Source organism: Erpetoichthys calabaricus, chromosome 2, assembly GCF_900747795.2.
Source record: "Erpetoichthys calabaricus chromosome 2, fErpCal1.3, whole genome shotgun sequence".
In the NCBI taxonomy this organism is placed as follows: Eukaryota; Metazoa; Chordata; class Cladistia; order Polypteriformes; family Polypteridae; genus Erpetoichthys; species Erpetoichthys calabaricus.
In genome coordinates this window covers 81,515,617-81,538,916 of record NC_041395.2, presented here as the reverse complement: position 1 = coordinate 81,538,916, position 23,300 = coordinate 81,515,617, and the positions used below count along the sequence as shown (strand labels likewise).

The following is a 23,300-nucleotide window of genomic DNA, read 5'->3' as shown; positions in this document are numbered from 1 at the left end:
CGGTACAACGGTATACACCATCCTTCATTGGAAAATCTTCAGTGTCTATAAGTGGGCAGGAATCCCCATTTATAATACAGTGGTAGCGTTTCTGGCAGTTGTCTTTTTCCCACACATATGTTGCATGGTAGGAGTACACTGGACAGGGCAGTGAGATGTAGCTGTCTAAATCTAAGGTCACTTCCTTAGGGAGCATATTGTGGACTTTGGGATCTGAAGTAAGGGATAAATGAGAAACATCTTAAATATTTTTGCATAACAAACAGCAGACCAGGAAATATACTACAATGGGATTGTGTGCAGTAGAGGAGACTAGAAATGTACTGCTGTACTTGTCTTTAAGACTTTCTAAATTATGCATAGTTACATATGTTAAACAGACTCATCTGGCCTTCATAGCACTAAACTTTGAGTTTGAAAGAAACATTTTTTGGTGTACAATAGATAGAATATGACATTATATAAATGTTTCTGGCTTTGTTTTCACAAAGAAATATGCCTTAGAATTACACTACAAGCCATGACAAAACATTATAGTGATGAGATTTCTGAAATTTAAGGGCACATGGTCATTGAAGGTTTGTGATGCTCTCTGTTCTTCGTTAGTGACATATTATTATGATTTAAAAAATAGCTTCCACCTGATGCTTTTTCTTTCATGCCTAGTGTTCTTACCACTTTCTGTTTTCTCTGTACGAATTTGGTAACTTGTGTAGATCTGCTTGTTTTAGTAACCCAAGTATTCAAGAGCTATAACATACCTGTAACCTCTACACACACAGGCGCATTGGACTGCAGCATGTTCTGAAAGAATTCACTGCAAAATAAAATGAAAAATCACCCAATACATCCCAAAATTACGATGAGCTATTTTAGAGAGAAATACATCCCAAAATTATGATGAGCTTTTTTATAATTGTGGCTTACTACCTCATTATTACGTATCTCATAATTACATGTTTTAAATAATATATTAAATATAAATATATCAATTTAGTTTTTTTTTCGTTTTTTTGGCATAAATGGGCTTCTGTTTGGCAGCTCCTTAATTGCTCATTGCAGAGCTATTAATGTTTTAATTTATTAAGGTCTTTCTAGCAAACATTAATAGTTATGCTTTTCGTATTTCAGAATTGTGATACACATCCAACTAGCCTGTTAAAGTTATTTTATATAGCACCTTTTACAGTGGGTTCTATCACAATTTACTTGATATAGCAAACAAAAACACATTTCAAAGAGCAACATAAAAATGCCACTATAAAGGTATAACATGTTTAATGAGTATAGCATAGTATGGAAACAACTATAAAATACAGCTAAAGAAACAATTTATTTTAGAATTTAAGAATTCTTTTCACTAACTGAATCAAGTAGTGTGCAGAACCTCCACTGTACTCCTTGTCCAGCTTTCACTGTATGGCCCAATACAGCTCTGAATACATAATTTAAATTGCTAGCAATGATGAAGGTGGCATACAGTGAGCAATTTACTGTACCTTCTGACACAGTGCTGCTATGACAGGATAGTAAAAACAATGAGCTGGCTATAGACTTAAGAAAGCAGGAGGCAGAACATACTCATATACACATGAGTATTAAAATCATTATCATTAAGGATCTAAAGTGAGTAAATCACCATATTTTGACTACCATCAATTAGACTCACCCACAGTTTTTCATTCTTAAGCACCTGAGGAAATCCCAGATGTCTCTATCTATGCTCATCAGCTTCTTTATTTGCACAGCAGAGTCCCTCTTTACTGACTGTATAACATCCTTGTAATGCACTAGTTCTAATCAGAATCACAAAAAACTACAGAAAGTGGCACAGAGTTGGCACATAATATACCCATATAGGGAGCCCTTCTGTTTAGTTTTTATGCAACACACAGAAAGGCAAACGGATTTTCTTTTCACACCTGGAGTGGAGAGAAGAGCTTAGACATACAGTGCATTACCAATACCCAACTTATTTCTGAAAAATGCTCAATAAGAAAAGTCACACAACATTAAATGAAGATTCATACCCAGAGCTGAAATTGTATCCTTCTGGAATGGCAGAACATTTGTGATTGACCAGATCCCAACCACAATATGGGTCTCGAGCAAGGACACATCTCCTACAAGTGTCTCCATAGCTACTGCAATTAGCCAATGGAAGCTGCTGCACTTCCAATGTTGTTCCAACATAGAGATATCCCTAGTAATAAAAATAGTTTCACAACTACATTAAACATTTAACAAAATAAAATGAAGTAAAGAAATTGCTTCCTCAACATTATCAGAGCAGGTCATTTTATGTTATGTTGTACTTAACTTGGCCAGATGGTGATGTACTAGTTAGTGCTTTTGCATTACAGTCCCAGCAACCTGAGTTTGATTTCCCACAAGGTCATTGTCAGAATAGGGTGTGCATGTTATCCCAGAGTCCACTGAGAATTTGTAAAAGAGTTATGGCTTGCTTTCTATTAGGGTTCCTTCTTGCAACATGTTACCACCCTTTGATCATCTGTTGAAACTAATTGAGTTCCAAGGTATCCTACTTTAACTGCGATATTCAATTTCTGGAAAAGTTCAATTACAAGAAATATCAACACTAATTAGGCTTCTTGAATAGGTATCCGATTGGTAGATCCCAGTTTAAAATTTGATTTTTATATCTGTCTAACAGCAGATCTTTAAGTAGTAAAAATAAATTGGGTCAGACAAACTTGGAAAAACGATCTGCAATCTTTGTAGTTTCTTTTAAGAAAATGCCAGCATATGATATGATCATTCCTGGGCTGAAGAAAGGACTCTTTTGTCAGTGGACTCTTACATACTGGATGTCTTTAGAAGAAAGACATCCTATTGCATAAACATAGGGGAGCAACCCAATGGTAAAGGATATGGGATGGGTCCTACCTTGTGTGTTGTGGGGGCAGAAATAGGGTAACTGTCTCAAGACATCTGCTATTAAACTTGTTTTCCCAAATTGCTACAACACTTCAGAAAAGTGTTGTAAGATGGTTTGCAATAATCACCCTTTCAGGATAAATCTTGAATTTCTAAAATCAAGGAAATATTTATTCATTTATGTATTCTTTTATTTTTTTATGTTTGATTACACCATGAAGGAAGACCCTATGATGTATCTACTCTGCTAATATAATACCATATTAAGATTGCATTTGATGTCCTATAAATACAAATAAGCACTGACATTTTTCAAATAATATACTTTTATTCAACATGTATTTAGATTGGTTTTGGCTGGTGGCAGGGGTTGGGAGAGCTGGCGGATTGAGCGGCGGTATCTTGTCAGGTCTGGGGCCAGTGAACTTGGGATCTGTTCCTGACCGTACTAATAATATTTTCATAACTTGCACAAACGAAAGATGAACTCCATGATCAGATATAATGAAAACATTTCCCCATTCTCACTTTTTATAATTTGATAAAGTTAATGATCACATTATTTTGTGCCAGGAATAAAAACCTTATATTCCTTTTACAACAGTAAATTATATCATGATGGCGAAGTTGATGGTTGCAGTTACTTTTTCTCTTTTTTTGTTTTTGTTATTAGAATGGCTTTATACACTCATCCAATTTTTAACACAGTTCTTCCTAATACATGATTACTGGGAACCTGACCCTATACTAGCATCATAATTTCCTGAATACCTGTTATCATTCACCCATCCATAGGACCTGCTTAATTCAATTTTAAGGTCAAGGGAAACTGCAGCATAGCTTAGCATTGTGCATTGTACATTAAATTAAATTGGTTATACTGAAATGAAGGTAAAAGCAGAATAAAATCAGAGTGGATATGAGAATAAAGTGTAGACTTCATATAGACAGGAACCAGGTTCCTAAAGTTGTGATGATGCTGCACTAAATGTCTTAGAATACAGTGGAACCTCGGTTCACGACCATAATTCGTTCCAAAACTCTGGTCGTAAACCGAAGCAATTTCCCCCCTAGGATTGTATGAAAATACAATTAATCCGTTACAGAGCCGTACAAACTTTATGTATATATTTTTTTAGTTTTTAAGCACAAATATAGTTAATTATACCATAGAATGCACAGCGTAATAGTAACCTAAATGTAAAAACATTGAATAACACTGAGAAAACCTTGAACAACATAGAAAACTAACACTGCAATAGTTTGCGCTATAGTGCTAGGAACTGCTCACCTAAAAACACTTTTTTTAATGAGTTTTAAGCACAGGGGAAAAAATGAACATTTGAAAAATCCGTAATTTAATAAACCACCAAGAAAAGTAACATTGCAACAATGCACGCTACGAACCGATCGCTGTAAACAGAACTGAAAACAAAAACAAGCCTTCTCTACCTTATGCATCCAGTCCTCCCTCTCTCGCTCACTAGCTCTCTCTCTCTCTCTCTCCTGGAGCGCCTGTGTGTCTGTGTCTCTCTCTCTAGTGCGCTCCTGTGTGTATGTGTGCCTCTCTCTCACGCGCCTGTGTGTGTGTGTCACGCTCTTTCTCTCTTGCTCACTCGCTGCACAGGAAATGCACAGGGAGAGACTGAACATGTACAAACCGAAAGGGAAACTGGCTTGTTCGTATACCGAGTGTGTGGTTGTGAACCGAGGCAAAAGTTTTGGCGAACTTTTTGGTCGAAAGCCGATTTGTACGCATACCGAGAAGTTCATGAACCGAGGTTCCACTGTATATAAACAGATCATTATTTTGCAGAAAGGAATTTTTAATGCTGTCCTGAAGACAATTAAGTAGGAAATCATATTGTTGATTTAACTCATTATTGCAGGATAGGCATCTTAAATCTACTGTGACTTTACTAGCACAGATACCAAGGTGTATGAATTTAATGATAATCGATCTAGTTCCTTTAATGCAGGTAGCCAGCAGACTCATATTTACCGTGATGGTGTCAATTGTCATTGCTGTGACTGGAGCTTCATAGCGGAAAACTGAATATTGTCCAATTGTGAAGACTTCATCATCACTGTGCATCACTTTATAAATCTTACCCCTTTTCTGTAGGTATAAAATAGTGAGAGACATATAAAGTCTTGCAAAATAAAAACAGTCTGCAGTTCTTCATATTTAAAACTGTTGATTTGAAAATAAAATATTAATTTAAGAATAAGTCACAAACATACAATGAACAGATGCAATGAAAAAAAAAAAACCTCAGAAAAGAACCGAATCATTGTATATTAAAAATGATTTTTGCTATCTAGCTCAGGATTAACCTACAGCAACCTTGGAATAATCATTTATAAATTGTCTTTATTCATTGAACACCCTCCCAAAGAAATGCTAAAATTGTTTATGATGACATTTTACAATTGGAGCAGAGGCAGCTAAAGTGGTTTGCTCACTGACACATAGCCTTGGGGTTTAAAGTTAGCCACTGAACAATACTGCCTACCTGTGAAGAAATCGCTTATCAACAAAATCATTCTCAATAAACAACTTCAAGATATTTAGAATGTAATTGAATATTTCATTTTAATGAATGTTTGTCATTAAAGATGTGTATGCTTTGGGGAACTTTCAGATTAAATAAGAAAAAAAGATGTTGATTTCACACTGAAAAATAAAAAATAAAAATTAGAAGTACAATTTTTAAACTGTTGAGTTTTCAAAAGTCAGATATATCCTGATGCATCCACCCATATTTGGACTGCTTTCTCCATTTCAGAGTCAAAGAGAGTCAGGAATTATCTGGATGTCCGTCTATTGCAGGTCAAAATCAAACACAGATCTACTCACTAATGTCAAGGCCAATTTTGCAGTCACTAATGAAGCAGATAAGCTTTTTTTCTGGGGTATAGGAGTAAATCGACACAAAGTGTGAACTTGCAAACGCCACACAGATGAAGACTAGCCAGGAAATGACCTCAGGTCCCTTTGTGCCGTAAGGCAGCCAACCAGTGCATTACTTAAACATTCATCTTACATCTGTTCAGAAACTTTTTAAATCAGTTCAACATTGTTAGGTTTATCAGACACTATTCAAACAGCATCTGAAGTAACACAGGAGATAATTTCAGGGCCAATTCACACTCAAGATATGTACCCTCAGTCATACCAGCCCTGTCTATCATCTGTGCCTCTGATTTGTGGGAGACAAAGCTCAGGTCTTAAAAAATAACTTACATTGGCAGGGGACAGTGTGCATATTACAGACATTTAGACTGTCACCGAGTCACTAGGAGACAATTTTACTTAGTGGCCAAAGAAGTTTTGGTATAAATTTTGTCCTTAGGGTGTAATTTGTCCAGCTTTAGAAGAACTCCATAAAAATAGTTGTAAACATGACTTTCTGATGATGTGGGGGTATTTTTTTTTTCATAGTCTGTTTTAAACCTCTGATAATATGCTAAGTTTGTTTGGCATCTTTAAATTTACCCTTTGTGAATCTTTGTGTACCCTCTGTTTGGCTGTTGTCATATTTAAAGTAGGTATGACTGTTTGGTGACTTTTTCTGCTGATACTGGTTCATTCTTTTTCAATCTTACTTTGGGCTCATAGAGGAAGAAAACAAAACAGATGTTTTGACTTGACTTCCAATCCTCTTTCACCAACAATATTTAACTTGGTAAGAAATATTTGAGTGTTTAACAGTGTATGTTGCCTAAAACTGTGGCTGCTATATTGCCTCCATTGATATTTTCCAGATAGCTGCAGTATGTGTAATACCGGTTGTGTTCTGATTTGATGCTGGGCAGTCCAATTTGGTGTGATATTCAAGGATTCAGTTTGTTTCTGTGGCTTTCCACTAAGGATGTTAGCTCATTGAGGACAGACCCTTGATATAACTTAACTTTATTGCCATTCAGAGCTACAGAAAACTAAAGTAAAAGAATAATGATTTAAGGTTAAAAGTAAAAAATGTCATGAAGCCAGTTTCTATCCTGATAGCACTGGGTGCAAACCAAGAATTATCCCTGGACAGATTGCCAGTCCATCACAGGGCTTACTTACCTACACAGACATATCATTTTGTAATTACTTAACATATGTTTTGATGTTGTATTATGCTTCATTTATTTGATTAATTTTTGATTTGTTCTTTTTTTGTTCGCCAAATCAGTGATTTGAGCCCTTAGAGAGATTTTTTTCTTGATGCACCAAAACATTTACTCAAGGACTTTCACCAATTCATGTTTTTTGTGGATTAAAAAGTGGAACAAATTCATTATTGGTGGTCTGTTTTGGGATAATATCCTCTTGCTATTATTATTGTGACATGTTTTATTCATTGTTCTATGGGTCTATTACCTTTTTTCTATGTAAATATTTAAATTGTTTCTTTAATTCTTTGAACATTGTTTTTCTCATTGATCTTTTCAGCTCTGTTCCTCCGTTTTTTGGATCATTTCAGCCATACAGAGTACTTATTATTTGATTCTTCTTAAGCCAGTGGCAAATTACATGAATTTCTAGTTGGAGGGGATATCAAACTTGATGAAAGCAGTTTGCTGTTCTCATTGCTGGAGGATGTCAGATAACACAACCAAAAACTGGAGGGCATGTCAAATTACATAACTCAGTGAATACTTTCCTGCACACATTCACATTTCCAAAGTTTTACAAGCTCAAACCTTTTTCAAACAGCTGATAATGTACAAACTAACAAAGACTGTGCTGTATAAATGCTTTCCAGGTATAGCACAATCAGCCACAATCTTGACCCTTTTTCTTTTTTCCATTCTGTCACAATTCGTGAAACATGAGACATCAAACAGACAAACCTCTTTTCAGTTTGTCAGTTCACAAAAAGCCCAATTTTTCTTATTCCTTGTAGCTGTATTATATTCATTGCACTTCTGGGTGAGTACCCATTGGTTCTCAGCTCGCACACACACAGCACACCTCTGTAACTTAAGATAAAGTTTTCTCAAGATGAGTCACAGACAGGTGAGACTGAGCTGCTGGGTGTGTCAAACTACATGACTGTAGGTCACTGGAGTGTGATGTGACTGCCTCCAGCTCTCTAAGATTATGTAAATAAAGTATGCAATTGAATATCATTGAAAAAGTTATGTAATGTGACAGGGCCTGTAATGGTAGTAAAGTGATCATTTTTCTAAACCACAGGTTAGTGCACTGATGATTCAATGATCCTTTGAAAACATATTGGCAAAAAACCAACAAACTCCAATGCATCTCTGGTTTTTTCAGATGTCTGTGGATTCATAGTGTTCCTTCACTGTGGCAGTTATTATGCTGACACTTAACAGATTGTAAATATGTCAAAACTTTTTAGTTTATATAGTAGTTTGACAAAAACCATTTGGCTCTGGATGCAAGAACAAATACAGAAATGGTGTTTAAAAAAGTCTATGGGTGATCACACATATGTAGTATACAGTAAGCACTTCCACAAGTAAAATCTTACAAGGAGTTTCCATGACAGTTATATAAACTTGAATACCAAGATAATGAGTACCTGTTGCAGAGATCTGCAGCAATGATGCTTTTCTTTTACTTAAAATACATGTGTTTAGAGTACAAGGGAAAGTTGCTGTATACCTTCTTTCTACCTTGCCATGATGGAGTACATAAACAGATATAGCATATCAATGTAGTTCATAAATTTAACAGTTCAATTAAAGTTGTCATGATTCATGGAACAATTAAAAAAACATTTTCTAGAGGCACTGGACAAGTCAAAACCAAACACCATGATGAAATTAGTGACAGTGAGGCTAAAGAAACCAATCAGCACTTGGTGCAAAGCCTTTACATGTGCTGTTATTAGTAAATATATGAAGCTGAAGTTGAAGGCCCTGTGATCAAGCCCGCAAGAGTGTGCTTTGCTCACCTGGTCCTGTGTGGCTGGACATGAGTGGTTTGTTAATCAACAAACTCCTAAATAAGCACAGAACATGCTGAGTAAAATAAAGAAGTCAAAATAATTTCTTACACAGTCACTCTATACCAAAGCACAGGGGTAAGGATCTCTAGAGTTGAAAGGAAATAGATGAGGAAAGGAGAGACTAATGATCAAATCTTGAATCCAAAGGTAATGAAATATAAATAGCTTTTGAGATACCAACCTGTACCCAGGTACAGTACATTGTAGTAGGTCTCATCTGAAGCACGGACACGGTCAGCAACAATCTTTGTGTAGCGTTCAACTTGTGGTAGATTCAGTGGCAGCATGCCAGAAGGATTAATTATATCTTCAATTTCTGAGTAGTCTCGGATAATACTAAGGACTTTTGCAGTGTAACTGGAAGTCACATTCTTAAAAACACACTGTTTAAAACAAGAAAAAGTGAATCAGTAAGACTTATTATCAGCATTAATTATGAATAAATACTTAATTTTGAATTATTCTTACATTCCAACTATTGTAACACAGTGCTGTTATGTTTAGGTATTTGCTTTCCACAGATCTGAAACTCAATTAAGCAGGAAAAGGACATGCAGAAATGAATAAAAAGTTCCAGAGCAATGCAATGTGTTCTAACTCTGATTTCATATCCTCTGTTAGGCTTGTAAGATGAATTCTAGGCTCATCCATATTACTAACCGAGAATGCTAAACCGGATGGACACAGGGACATCCAGCCATGGGCCGTAGCCGCAAAAAGACCGTACTGCGCAGGTGCCCCAAGAAATGAGGCTCCGCGAGAGGCGGCCGCGACCACAGAAAAAAAGGAGTGAGCACAGAAAAAAGGAGTCAAAGAAATGAGGCCCCGCAACCACAGAAAAAAGGAGTCAGCACAGAAAAAAGGAGTCAAACGCAGGCAACGCACAGTGCCGCACGAAACCCATTGCACACGAAACTAGCACACAAAAAAAAAAAGAAGCCGATCGCGCTCACCTGAAAGCCACCCCCCCGCCCCCCTACAGGCACCGGACGGGACACACACAAAGAGGACGATTCAACAAGGCCCCTGGGCAGCACAAAAAAAAAAGAACACAAAACCACCCCACCCACCCTACAAGCAACGGACGGGACACACACAAAGAGGAAGATTCAACAAGCCCCTGGCACACAAAAAGAAAGAAGACGCTTGCGCCCCACCAATCCTCCCCCCCCCCCCCCCCCCCCACAGACGCAGGAAAACCACACAGCGGCGCACAATCCCATTGCACACGAAACGGGACCCACACAAACAGGAGGATTTAACAAGCTCCTAACGCAACAAAAAAAAGAAGCCGTGACCGCCACGCCAGGCCCATTAGAGACGAGACATGGCACACAAAACGTTCAAAACAACGACGAATCAGACCCACAAACACACTAACATCAATAAGAAGTGACACCCAAAGCCCCATTTCTAAAGGAACCGTCCATATTAAACATACGTCATCTCAACACCTTCACACTAGGCAGCATAGTTGGATCTCCTTACAATAAAGCAGTATTAACCGTTCAACTGCAGAAAAGGCTCCATATTAACAGTGAGTGCGATCCTCCTTATTACTTATCCATATTTCGCATCACGCTCACGGGTACAAAACGATTCAGCTCGAATAACGGGATCAAACACACGAACACGCATGAAACAAGAAAATACACGGCGGCGCATCTGCATTACATCCTACAATAATTCATTTGATTTTACATCTACCGGAGTAAATATCAGGTCACCAAAAGGCAATGACACATACTGCTTTCGCGTATGTGGACAAATATTACATCGCATTGGAACAGTGCACCCTGAAACAAATCAAGAACGCAAATATGCACAAATCACGTCGGCGCCTACAAAGCGCAACTGAAACCGCGGAAGAAAAAATGTCTCGGCTCCAAAAACACATGTCACTCCTTATTCCAAATACCGGTCCCAATTACAGAAACATCGGTAGCCACTATGACAATGCACAGTAACAATGCACGTGACATCCGTCTTGCCACACTATTAATTATAGATGAATGTACAATGGCATCCAGTCACTTACTCAACACCATTGATAAACTTCTACAAACGTTGATGAATAATGATATTCCCTTTGCGGGAAAAGTACTTTTATTAGGAGGAGATTTTAGACAGTGCTTAACTATTACTCCACTTACAATGCGCTCAGCTATTGTTCAGTCCACCTTAAAATACGCGGACAATTGGCATTGCGTTGATGAATAATAATATCCCTTTGGAGTAAAGGTACTTTTATTAGGAGTAGATTTTAGACAGTGCTTTCCTATTGCTCCACATGCCATGCGCTCAGGTATTATTCAGTCCACCTTAAAATACGCGACGACGTCAAATAAACAACACGAGACCAAACTACAATACATATACAGGCGCGAGACCTGATTGGTGATAATACGAAGAAACGAACAGTCCGCATATTGACAGGGAGTTCGATCCTACTTATAACTAATCCATATTCCTAACGATAAAGATCAAACAAGTCATCAATTCACGATCATGGATACAAAACTAGACGGCTCGAGTAACGGGAACATAAACACGAACCCGCATCAAACAAAAAAATTCACCTCGGCGCGCTTCTAAAACCGCGGAAAAAAAAAATGTTACGCGAACAATTGGCTTTGCTTTCTAAAGATACACTTGGTACAAAACATGCGATTTCCAGATCCCGAATATAACAATTGGTTATTACAACTAGAACATTGTACACTCACCAATACAGATGGACTTCACCCAGATATTATTACAATTCCTCAACCCTTCATCTGCGACGACTTACTTATGGAGATATTTGGAACAGCGGTCTCATTAGACCAAATGCCCCTTTTAACACAACGCACTATATTATGTCCAAAAAATATTAATGTTGATCACATTAATAACCAGGTCATTTCATTACTTCCTGGAGAGGCACGGCTCTTTCTAAGCTCTGACAAAGTTCACTCTGATGACGACAATGAACATCTGAATTTCCCCTTAGAATATTTGAACACTATTAACCCAGCCGGATTACCACAACACAATCTTAGCCTTAAAAACGGAACAATAATCATGCTATTAAGAAACCTTAACACTAAACAGGGTTTATGCAATGGCACACGTTTAGTCGTCAACACCATGACACACAATGTTCTCGAAGCAACAGTTCTTATAGGATCACATGCTAACAATACTGTTCTCATTCCTAGAATTGACCTTACGAGTTCTGACCTAGAATTACTTTTTACACTGAAACGCCGACAGTTCCCCATTAAACCTGCATTTACCATGACCATCAACAAATCACAAGGACAAACCATGAACAAGCTTGGCATCTGCCTCTCTGAACCCGTTTTTGGGCATGGACAACTTTATGTTGCCTTCTCACGTGTTCGACGTTCATCTGACGTTAAAGTTATAAATGCTCCATGCCAAGGAAGACTCATTCAAGGACAGGACACCATCTTTACTACTAATGTTGTGTACAAAGAAATATTCAAATAAACCATTACTCTGTGCCAAACACTGTATTTTTGGCTTTCTATATGCATCATCCACTCCTGCACACTATTTTATATCTAATTCATACATCTCACTCTTTGTCATGCCCCAATGCCAGGGGTTGGCGAGCGAAGCAAGCAGGGGGCAGAGCCCCCTAGTCATAGCCTAAGATATGTACTCATCCCTAGAGTTGACTCAAATGTAATAGTGGAATGTTTAAATTAAAAACAAAGTTTTGGAATTTAAAGTATAGAATATGTGGACAGAAAGTAGAGGGTTATTAAAATAACTTCATAGTGATTGTCTAGTTTTCTTAATTATTCTGTTATTTTTCAAAACAAGACACAAGGTTTTATAACAGTGTCTGCTTAGGCATTGGTTTTCATAACCAAGTGTAGTAATGGTTAACCCATTTCCCGTCAATCTTATATTTTGTAAATAAAAATAATATCTAAGAAAGGAAGGAGTACCAAGAATGAATACATTAAATGTGTTTTTATATAAAACAAGATTTATTAAACTCTTTAGTAAACATTATGCAACGCAGCATGACAACTGAAAGTGGTATTAAACTGCAATACAAATCTTGTGTAGGATTGTAATTCACATGTCTCACATACGTAATATAGATGTCAATAACATTTAGAAAAACTTTTTTAGTTTCAGATTCATAACTATGACATGCCATGTTATGATTTTTCTCACTGGGAAGCTGACATTTTCTTTTTTAATACTACAAAAAGATAAAAAAATATATCATAAAAGATATTATACAAAAGCATTAATGATAGAAAAAACAGCATCTGTCATATGCCAACACGCTCCATTCATGTTCATCTCCTTACAATCTCTTCGAGGATAGAGTTGCTGAATTGGACTTTACAGGAAAGGTAAAATTTCCACCTTTTGTGATTCAGTCAATCAACAAATGCAAAGTAATGGATTGGGCAGAAATCAATTTATACTCACACTTGGTGACTTTATCTCTACTTCGTTTTGAATCAAAGGTGGCTTTGTTTTGGGAATTTGGTTTCTGCATTGTAACATCAGGCTGTCTCCTCTAAATCAGTGTTTCTCAACCACTGGGTTGTGGGTTGGTGACACTGGGTGTGTGAGTGGGTTATGGGTGGTAAGTGATCACCAGCCCTGTGCGATATTAATTCCCATAGTTATCTACAATCGTTTCACATATGAGTACTGCCCAATCCCGCTTTTACACACACACTTGTTTCACCAAGGAGGACTGGGTCACAAATAATGTTAAAGAGGAAAAACTGGGTTACAATACCGTAAATGTTGAGAAACAATGCTCTAAATCACTCCTTACTTCCTGGAACAGTACAAGCTTAAGAGAGAGTAAGAAAATGCTAATGCATACATTCTAAGAGTAGATTGCTAGAATACTCATTGGTGTCTTGAATCTTCTTATATAATACGCTACCCTGGCTGTCTGTTTGTCTGTCCAGGATTTTAAATCACCTGTAGCTAGCAAACCATTTGACCTGTTGACCTGTGACATATACTACTTAACCTGTACTATCCGATATTTGGGTGATGATTAGCCTCCAATGTCAAAGGTCAACCTAGGAAGGTCAAGGTCAAAAATCAAATAACCTGTAGCCTGAAATTTGGTACACATATACTATGCTGAAATTCGGCACTACAGCTTTATATTAAAAGCAAAGAGTTTTGGAATTATTACTCTTTTTATTTTTATTTTATTTTATTGTAGAATCATCGGGGCAGCAGGGCGGTTGTGGGGCACATGCATACAGGCACGGTTCTCATCCCTACCACCTTCACCGTCACTTCCCCTAGCTCTTCATATCTTAAATCATTCTTGAGGCAGATTGAAGATTTAAGTGCCAGCTTAAGTGAAAAATTATAGAAATAGTAATTGCAACACAAAAACTGAGTCAATAAGAAGAGCAGCTCAGGAAACAGCAAGTGCATAAACCTCTGAGCAAACGAATGCTAAACGTACAGAGAAAGGACATCAAGTGTATTCACTGCACGTTATTGCAGTCTGGCCGTTACTGGTGTCAGTATAATAGAAAACACGTTCCTGACAAAATCACTTCATAAAGTTAAAGGTGCATGTTTTATGGCAACAGTTCATTTATTTCAAATATTTTTTTATTATCTGCAAAATGTGATCAGTGTGACAGGACAAATGATCAATCTGATTAACAGTAATTTTTACACAATTGACATCATATGTTAACTCTTACCTTTTTAAGATCTTGTATTCAGAAATACATTTTGTTACTACCAATAAAACAGTTGAAGAGCACAATACATAATGCAACAATGCAAAGCAATGACACAAGTTGAACAAACTTTTACCATCAACACAGATTCAATGTACGTACTGTATATGGGTCAGACAATGGCTTGTTAATGAATGCATAAATTCTAATATTTTTTTCAGGTCATATTACTATTGAAAATGACTACCATAATTCATTTACCGTTCCAGGTCGCTGCTGAGGCAGAGCAGTTGTATATCCTTTTAACCTGGATGTTCTGAAAGTTTGGTCAATATCTGAGAGAGAGTACGCACAGACCACAGTAGAATCCCTACAGAAATGGAAAGGAAAAGTCTGTGAGCTGGCAACAGTCATGGTAAATATTAGAGGATTTAATACATTCGAAGTTTATTGACTTATTAAAAAATCCAACCAATAGGTCCCATAATAATTGGAGAATTTTTGGAGGAGACAATTAGTTTCATTTAATCTTCAATTCATTTTCTGAATCAGATTTTGATTACAAAATGATGGGTAGGTGAAGCCCATCCTGGTAATATCAGGTGTAAGCCAGAAATCATCCTTGAATGGGAATGCAACCCTTTGCAGAGCACACCCACACTCACACCCATATTTTGGGTCCAAGTAAGAGTTCTCAGTTAAATGAACTTGTACAGTTAATCTTTGTAATGAGAGAATAAACTAGATTACTCCAAGAAAGCCCAGGCAACCATACAGACATGCTGACAGTCAGTGGGTTGGAAGCTGAACACAGGTCCATGGAGATACAAGGCAACAGCACTGAGCAGCTGCATCTGTAACCTATTGATATCTGAATGAAAGATACATGTTCTTAATGAAGTATGTTAATGATATTATACCCTAATTTATATAGTAAGAATATTAAAAATAGGAAGCGGCACAACTCTGGGAAGTGTTTATTCCTTGCCAAATGGAGAATAACTCCCAGCTATAATTTCCCCAGTATCTCATGGGTTTGCTCATGCCTCTTCTTCCATTTAGCCATGCCTATTACACCATAGTAAGTGCTTGAGGGCATGCTAATTATATACATATTTCTTCCAAAGTTAATATTTTCACTCTGTCATGGAGACTAAGCACAGCAACCCAACGCAAGAGTCTCCTTTTGTCTAATTTTTACTTAACACTTATTATTTTACTCACTATTCAGATCTTATGACCACAGATGAACATGGGAATGAAATCTGGGGTCTGAACTCCCATAGAATGATAACAGTGTGATCCAATGTTCAAAATTTTGATGGTAATTGGTTAGTAAGTGCCTGATGACCAGGTGACCCAAATTGTAAGGTGAGTCTCATCCTAGAGAAGTACTATGGAGCAAACATGTGTGTTTAACACACACAAAGCAAAGATTGATAGTTGAGTACAATTCCAGGTGGATGACACTAATGGATCAGACAGATCTAGACAGACAAGGTTTTGACAATAGAAAACAGAACTCAAACGGACATATGTGAACTGCAGTTCTTTGGCTCACCAAGCATTGGAGAAAATGCCATATACTACTCCTTCCCGTTGTGTGTTACTGTTCAGCACATAGGCCTCCTTGAACTGGTTGAATTGTCGAAGTGTGGATGGAAAGCCACACATCACTCGAGCTTTTAAAAATGTTGTCCATGAATCTTGGAGAGTACCTCGAATTCCTCCTTCATCAACCTGTAAGAAATATGGTTGCAGCATTTTGACAGAGAGGCAGGTGTCTTAGTTATTTCTTTAATGCTGAAGCAAGACCACGGAGTAAAAGTTTAAGATAAACTAAGGTATCAATATTAAACAGCTTTAGCTAATTTGGGGGAGGGGGGGGCATTACTTCAACAATATAACCAAATGTGTTAAGCTTTCAAGCAGGCTCATAGTCAAATATACAGTATTAAATTGTATTGCCTTTGTATTATTTTTCTCTGAAGCTCTGGCAGTAGCTTAGATAACCATAGTGTTCATAGTTTGGTGTGAACACAGTTAACTACAGTTCATTAGGGTTGCTTCGTATATTCACAAAAAGTGGAACTGCATTTATCTTAAAACAGTATCTGGTATTGACAAATATTCACCTATTCATGAACATGACAACACATGGACACATAAATACAGTACAATATACACTGCATTTATACTTAAAAATCAGAAAAATAGGATTTTCTCTAAAAGAGCAATTTTTATCTCCAAATGCCACAGTTTTGCATTGGTATTTACCTTAAATTTACCCCAGTTTGGGCCATGAAGTACAGAACATGAAGCCTAAGTCCAATAACATGCTGTCTTATGGTAGAGCAAATTAATGGCATGTCAAATAAGTATGGCTCATTTTCTTAACTAAATATGACATCATTTAAGTAGATTATATTTGCTAAATGATAAATATCTTTTAGCTTTAATGATTATGATTTAACAGCAGCAATATTGTTTTATATCAAAGTTCTGTTTTTTGTCAGTTTTAGCCAGCAATTTTAAAACAGTTGAGTTAAATTACAATTTCAATTTACCTCAAGCAGGGATTTGTTGCATCAATAATGGTAAAAAAAAAAAAAACATATAATTATCTTAAGTCTCAAATACAAAATGTCATCTGATCACTCTTTTACCATGCAGATGCGGCCTATTCTTGCCCGGTATGGATTTTCATCCATGGCAGATGTTTTGTTAACTTCTGTAAAGAAGACATATATCTCTTCTTTGTATTTTTCCTTCCCTGGAATAACAGCTGCTCCAGCAAACTGAGGATCTGAAAAATAAAATTAGTTAGAGAAATAGAAAAATTCACATACTTTTAAAAGTGAACATTTTGATGGTATAACTTTACTCTAAGAAGATTAAAAAACAGATACTGTATGTCCCTATGGATCAAGGGAATTGCTTTAAACCAGTTCATGTTTTGTGAGACTGGTTGGAATAACAACCCGTAAACAGGTTGTCCTTTAGGACTGAACTTTGGAACCACAGTTTTAAACAATATGTCGTAGACGTGTGCACACTTGTTCAGGAACCTTGCATTGTTAAATAAAACTATATTAGTAACTAAAATAACAATAGTCGGGCGGCATGGTGGCGCAGTGGGTAGCGCTGCTGCCTCGCAGTTGGGAGACCTGGGGACCTGGGTTCGCCTCCCGGGTCCTCCCTGCGTGGAGTTTGCATGTTCTTCCCGTGTCTGCGTGGGTTTCCTCCGGGCGCTCCGGTTTCCTCCCACAGTCCAAAGACATGCAGGTTAGGTGGATTGGCGATTCTAAATTGGCCCTAGTGTGTGCTTGGTGTGTGGGTGTGTTTGTGTGTGTCCTGCGGTGGGTTGGCACCCTGCCCAGGATTGGTTCCCTGCCTTGTGCCCTGTGTTGGCTGGGATTGGCTCCAGCAGACCCCCGTGACCCTGTGTTCGGATTCAGCGGGTTGGATAATGGATGGATGGATAACAATAGTCTCTAGAAGCTTATAATAATAAAAATAATAATAATTCATTACATTTATATAGCGCTTTTCTCAGTACTCAAAGCGCTATCCACACAGGGAGGAACCAGGAAGCGAACCCACAATCTGACACAAGTCTCCTTACTGCAAAGCAGCAGCACTACCACCACGCCACCTATGATTACATCCCATGGCCATACCAAATAAAATGTGAAACAAAGGCAAAAATATTTCCCAGATACATCAACTTTAATGCCAAGTGTCAGAAAATTTTGTTTTGATGCAATACTTTTTAAAATTACTTTAATTTTTACTGGCTTCTTAGTGACATCATTGTGTTGCCATTGTGTGTTCTCTGTAGATAAAATCGTAAACACCATTTGCTTGTGTCCATGGATGTGGTGGCAGCATGCATGACAAAACAACTGAACTTAGACCAAACAAAGGTGAGAGTTCCATTATGGGTTTATAGAGCTATATAAAGTCATTGTTGTTAAGCGTATAGAATACAGTGAAATTCTTATTTGAATGTGCTAATCAAACATGCAACATGTCAAGGCTGTCTGGTGCCATGATTAGTGAGTATAGCTACCTTACCTGAAATAACTACCTTACATCGAAATGTCTGCCTACCTTACCTTAAAAATCTCAGCATATATCTGTTGATTAGAGACATAGAGCTAAAATGACAAAAAATAAAATCTAAATGAAAAAAAGACAAACAAAAGAAAAGAAAAAAATGATTGTAGATATTGCTTCATTTTGTGGCTAAAAGGTTTAATAATGCCCTTTAACATTTTGAAAAATTACAGAAGATTTCTCCATATATGTTCCTACATCTTGATTTATGTTTGGAGATGTAACACATATCAGAAAATCCAGTCCACTTCACTTTATTCCTTTTCTCTGTATATGACAGGGTAACACCATGCCCATGGTCTCTGTGATTAGTTTCATGAACAAGGTCAAATGTATTTTGGTAATGATTCAAAAAATTAAAAGCAATACTTTTTTGCAGATGAAAATTAAATGTTTATATGCATTGAGGTACACAATATGTAGTTTATACCATTTCATGTTTGTTGCGTATCCTTACCTTTAAGAGCCAGAATACACTAGTAAGGAGCTGCAACAGTTATAACTAAAGAAAGCACTCAATAATACATCTGTTACCAATTAATTTACTGAAAGCCTAGGGTCCTCTGCTATACTTTTTATACTATAATTTATTTTGATTTATAGAAATATTTTTTTTCGTTATGACATTGACATCATCATGGCACCATCTTTTTTGGTGCCTTCCTTTATGGGAATGGCCATGTTGTTAGCTACAATGCTCTGTTGATCATTGATCACAGTCTTCACAGACATACGTTTTATTATTGAAGACATGGTGTGCATTCCTTCCGCATTCACCTATTGTACCCATTTAAAGATAAGGGAGGGAATGTATTAACTGGACTTTCTGATTGTTTTTTTCCAACCTTGATTTCTGTCTGTTGTTTCTGGCTTTGGGTACTTGGCGTCTCTGAAACTTTCTCATTTTTTACTTATTTCAGCACCCCAGGTTGACATTTAGCTCGCCCATTTTGTTTTGTTTTTCATATATCAATTATTTACCCTCCAAATTTGACAGAAACTGTAACAGTTAAAGATCATGGGGAGCCGATGCCTATGCTGACAGCACTGGGTGCATGACAAAAATCAACCATTAATTACATGCCCCATCACATGGGGCCAATGTAGAAAAGGCCTGTTTAATTTGTCTAGCTAAACACAATGGAAGAGCAAACACTATATTACACAATGTAAAATTAACAATTTGTGCTAGCCCTACACAGGCCCAGATGCCACGGCCCTTTGCCAGTCTGGGGCATCTGCTGTCCTGCTTACCTTTTGCGGCCTTTATCCTCTCATATCTTAACATAGCTAAATCTACAAGTAGACAGTCGCAGTCCAATAGTTTCCAATGACTTACATACAGTAGCTTAGCTTCACTCAAGACCCATAATGAGCCTACCAAAATAAATGACCCTTTCAAACTCTACACTCTGGGTCTATGAATATTAGGTATGGGAAAACTGCAAAGTGGAGGTGGGTGTGCCAAGTTAGATAGTAGGGTTTTTCCTTCTATGACTCCAGACACATAAGCCTATGTTGTAGCTTTCACCTACCATTTTCCTTTTACTGGTCTGTCCCTCTAGTCATAGGAAAGTTTTATCTTTCTTCATAACAGAAATCCTCCACTTAAATTCTAGGCAACCACTAACATAACTATTCAATAAAGAATTATAAATCATTATATTTTTAGAGACCTGGATGCTCTCATGAAAGCTGACAATGTCTTGTTATCCATAATAAAGTAACCTCTGCAGTTATGCACATTCGTTTTAATGGGTAGATATCGATTTATCAAGTTGAAGGGCAGGATCAAAATGACAGAGTCACAGATATTTAAGTTTTAAATTGCCTCAAGGAGCCATACAGTAAGTCATGGATAATGCAGACTAAGACATTATCAAATGGAAATTAGCTTTAAACCTAGAGAAGTGCAACATAATTTTAAGGGAAAAAGCGACCGGTGGAGCCACTATTGTTCATTTATTTTATAAACCTTTGTAAGTGCTTTAAAAAATGGTGAGCAAAATAAATAGTTGTAAAATTTTAATGTCTATAAGGCTATGTCTATAATAACCACTGAAATTGCTTGCATTTGTTATTATTTGAACAGAAGCTCTAGAGGTCAGATACTGTAATTACAATATTATTGGCTTCCTTGTATTGTAGACAGACATTAAAGCTTTGCAAATCTTCTAGAAGCAATTATAAAGAATAAGAAATGGCTGATTGTTGAGTAAAAATCTTTAGTGAACTGGTGCCTTAATAGAGTCTCTAAAAGGAAAATCATTCTAATTAGTGTGTGTGTCTTCATCAGTGGTTTTCAATGCAAAGACTTGAAGGCCACAATGGCTGCAGGCTTTTATTTCATTCAATTTCACAACCAGTTTGTCATTCTTACTTTTGATTGATCTTTTTGTGTAGCTAATGGGCCTATAAATATTTCTTTCAATATTGAATTTTTGTTTTTTTCATAACTTTTAAAAGTTACATCTTTTTTGCTACTTTCTTTTTAAATAACCCTTTCTTGTTTTCTCCTTTAATTGTATCCAAATGCTCATGATTAGCAATACACAGTGAAGACACAGGTACAGACAACACTGAATTCTAAAGGGAGGAGTTACTTCACTGCCGTTGTCATATGTCTGCACATTAAGAAGCATTTCTGACAGATGAGGAGACAAGTGAATATGACACTGTGATTGTTAGGGGTGTTAACATTTTGATTCAATTAAAGGAGCACACTCTGCAGAAAAGGGTTAATTAAAAAAAAATTGTCAAGGGGAATTTAAGTATGTTATGGTCTGGGAAAAATACAAAAATTTTCTAATTTCTTAAAATAAGAGAATACATGTATCTCACTAAACAATGTGATGAACTAAAAAGTAAGAATGATGAACGGATTGTAAAATTGATTCGAAAAAAAATCTGCAGCATGGGAGTCCCCAAGGACTGGAGTTGAAAACTGCTAGTCTATATCTTTCCCAGGCCTTGCCCTAAACCTAATCCATGCCTTCCCACTAGGTAACAGGAATTCATCAAGTTGGAGTTAACATATGTGAGGGAAAATTACACTTGCAGGCACTATAGAAGCATCTCTGTAAGTTGGTGGAGTTTAACGATATTTTCACAATGTGTATACAATCCTTGAAACTTGTGTGGAATACATCAAAATCTAACACAGTGTACTCCCTCTCCTCCACCTTATTTTGAAAGACTTTCCTGGTTTCTGTGCCTCAATGGAAGTGACTTGTATTTTTGACAATTGACAACATAAGTGGTGCCCCTCTACAAACCACAATTATTAGGTCAATTCAGCTTTGTTTCTCAGCTGGCCAGCATTACAGTCTAATCGATATAATACCTATTTTGGAATGGCATCCTTAATCTAACATTGCTTTTTCAAATTATACAGACCTTATATATTGCCAATGCCCAATGACAGGAATATTAGAATTATGCACCAGGAAATAAACCCATATTGTTTTGAATGTCAGTACATGCTCTTGTACAAACCAACAGGAGCAAATCTTTACCACAAAGTTCTTTTATTTCTTCTTCACTGCAGGGAAGGTCTCACAGCTGCCTTCATTTTATGTAGTACCCATTTTGTTAAGAAACTGCAAGTTTGTGGAAGACTCCCTTGTTGGATTTCACAAGAAAAATAACTGCCAGTTAATTGTGAGTATGACTTTTATAGATTTCATAAGCCAAATAGAATAAACAGTTTAAGTTGGATATGGTCTTTAAATCTAGTTAAATAGTCCTCGTTTAGCATAACAGAAATGTTTATTATTTGTGTATTGGTGTCTTTTTTAGGTTTTTGAAGTGCAGTAAAGGATAAAAGATACATAAAAATAATGATCTTTTATCTTACATTTTGCTCTAAATTTTCATTTTGGTCTATGCTTCAGTCAGTATGGTGTACATAAGCCAAATAGAATAAACAGTTTAAGTTGGATATGGTCTTTAAATCTAGTTAAATAGTCCTCGTTTAGCATAACAGAAATGTTTATTATTTGTGTATTGGTGTCTTTTTTAGGTTTTTGAAGTGCAGTAAAGGATAAAAGATACATAAAAATAATGATCTTTTATCTTACATTTTGCTCTAAATTTTCATTTTGGGCTATGCTTCAGTCAGTATGGTGTATTGAATTAAGTTTTTTTGCACATATTACTGTGTACCTGTTTCAGAGATACAGCTTATCTGCCAAACCTGTAAAGACACCTCCTTTTTAAAACATAAGAATCTGACCAACCAGAAGTAACCAATTTACATCCTCAAGCTCATTTGCTTAACTAATAACTAAGTGTTCCCAATATCTCAAGACACATTTTAACAGTAGTTTATGTTCCTGCAGCTACATGATTCAGTAGATTTGTCTATATTCCCACAACTCATCTTAAAGAGATGCTTCCTGTATTACAATCTGAAATGCAGTTTTCCTTAATTCTCAAATAAGCGATTCAGTGTTCAACAGGAAGATTTATCTGGACCAGCTTTACTGGTGTCTTTGTGTTGACCAGCACTCCACACTATACTCATTGGTGCATTATATAGTCTGAACACAAAATGTTTTACTTCACATTGTAACATAACATTTAATTTGTATTTCTAAACTGTTTCTAC

At 36.7% G+C, this 23,300-nt stretch overlaps 1 protein-coding gene across 1 annotated transcript in view; it reads right to left on the bottom strand.

Annotated features, from left to right (window-relative positions):
* Positions 1-23,300, bottom strand: part of si:ch211-113g11.6 (uncharacterized protein LOC559008 homolog) — a 49,297-nt gene that overhangs the window by 5,412 nt on the left and 20,585 nt on the right. The window contains 8 exon segments of the mRNA XM_051922158.1: positions 1-213; positions 762-817; positions 2,031-2,203; positions 4,901-5,012; positions 9,048-9,253; positions 14,834-14,942; positions 16,134-16,312; positions 17,239-17,378. Coding sequence (XP_051778118.1) covers positions 1-213; positions 762-817; positions 2,031-2,203; positions 4,901-5,012; positions 9,048-9,253; positions 14,834-14,942; positions 16,134-16,312; positions 17,239-17,378 — 1,188 coding nt within the window.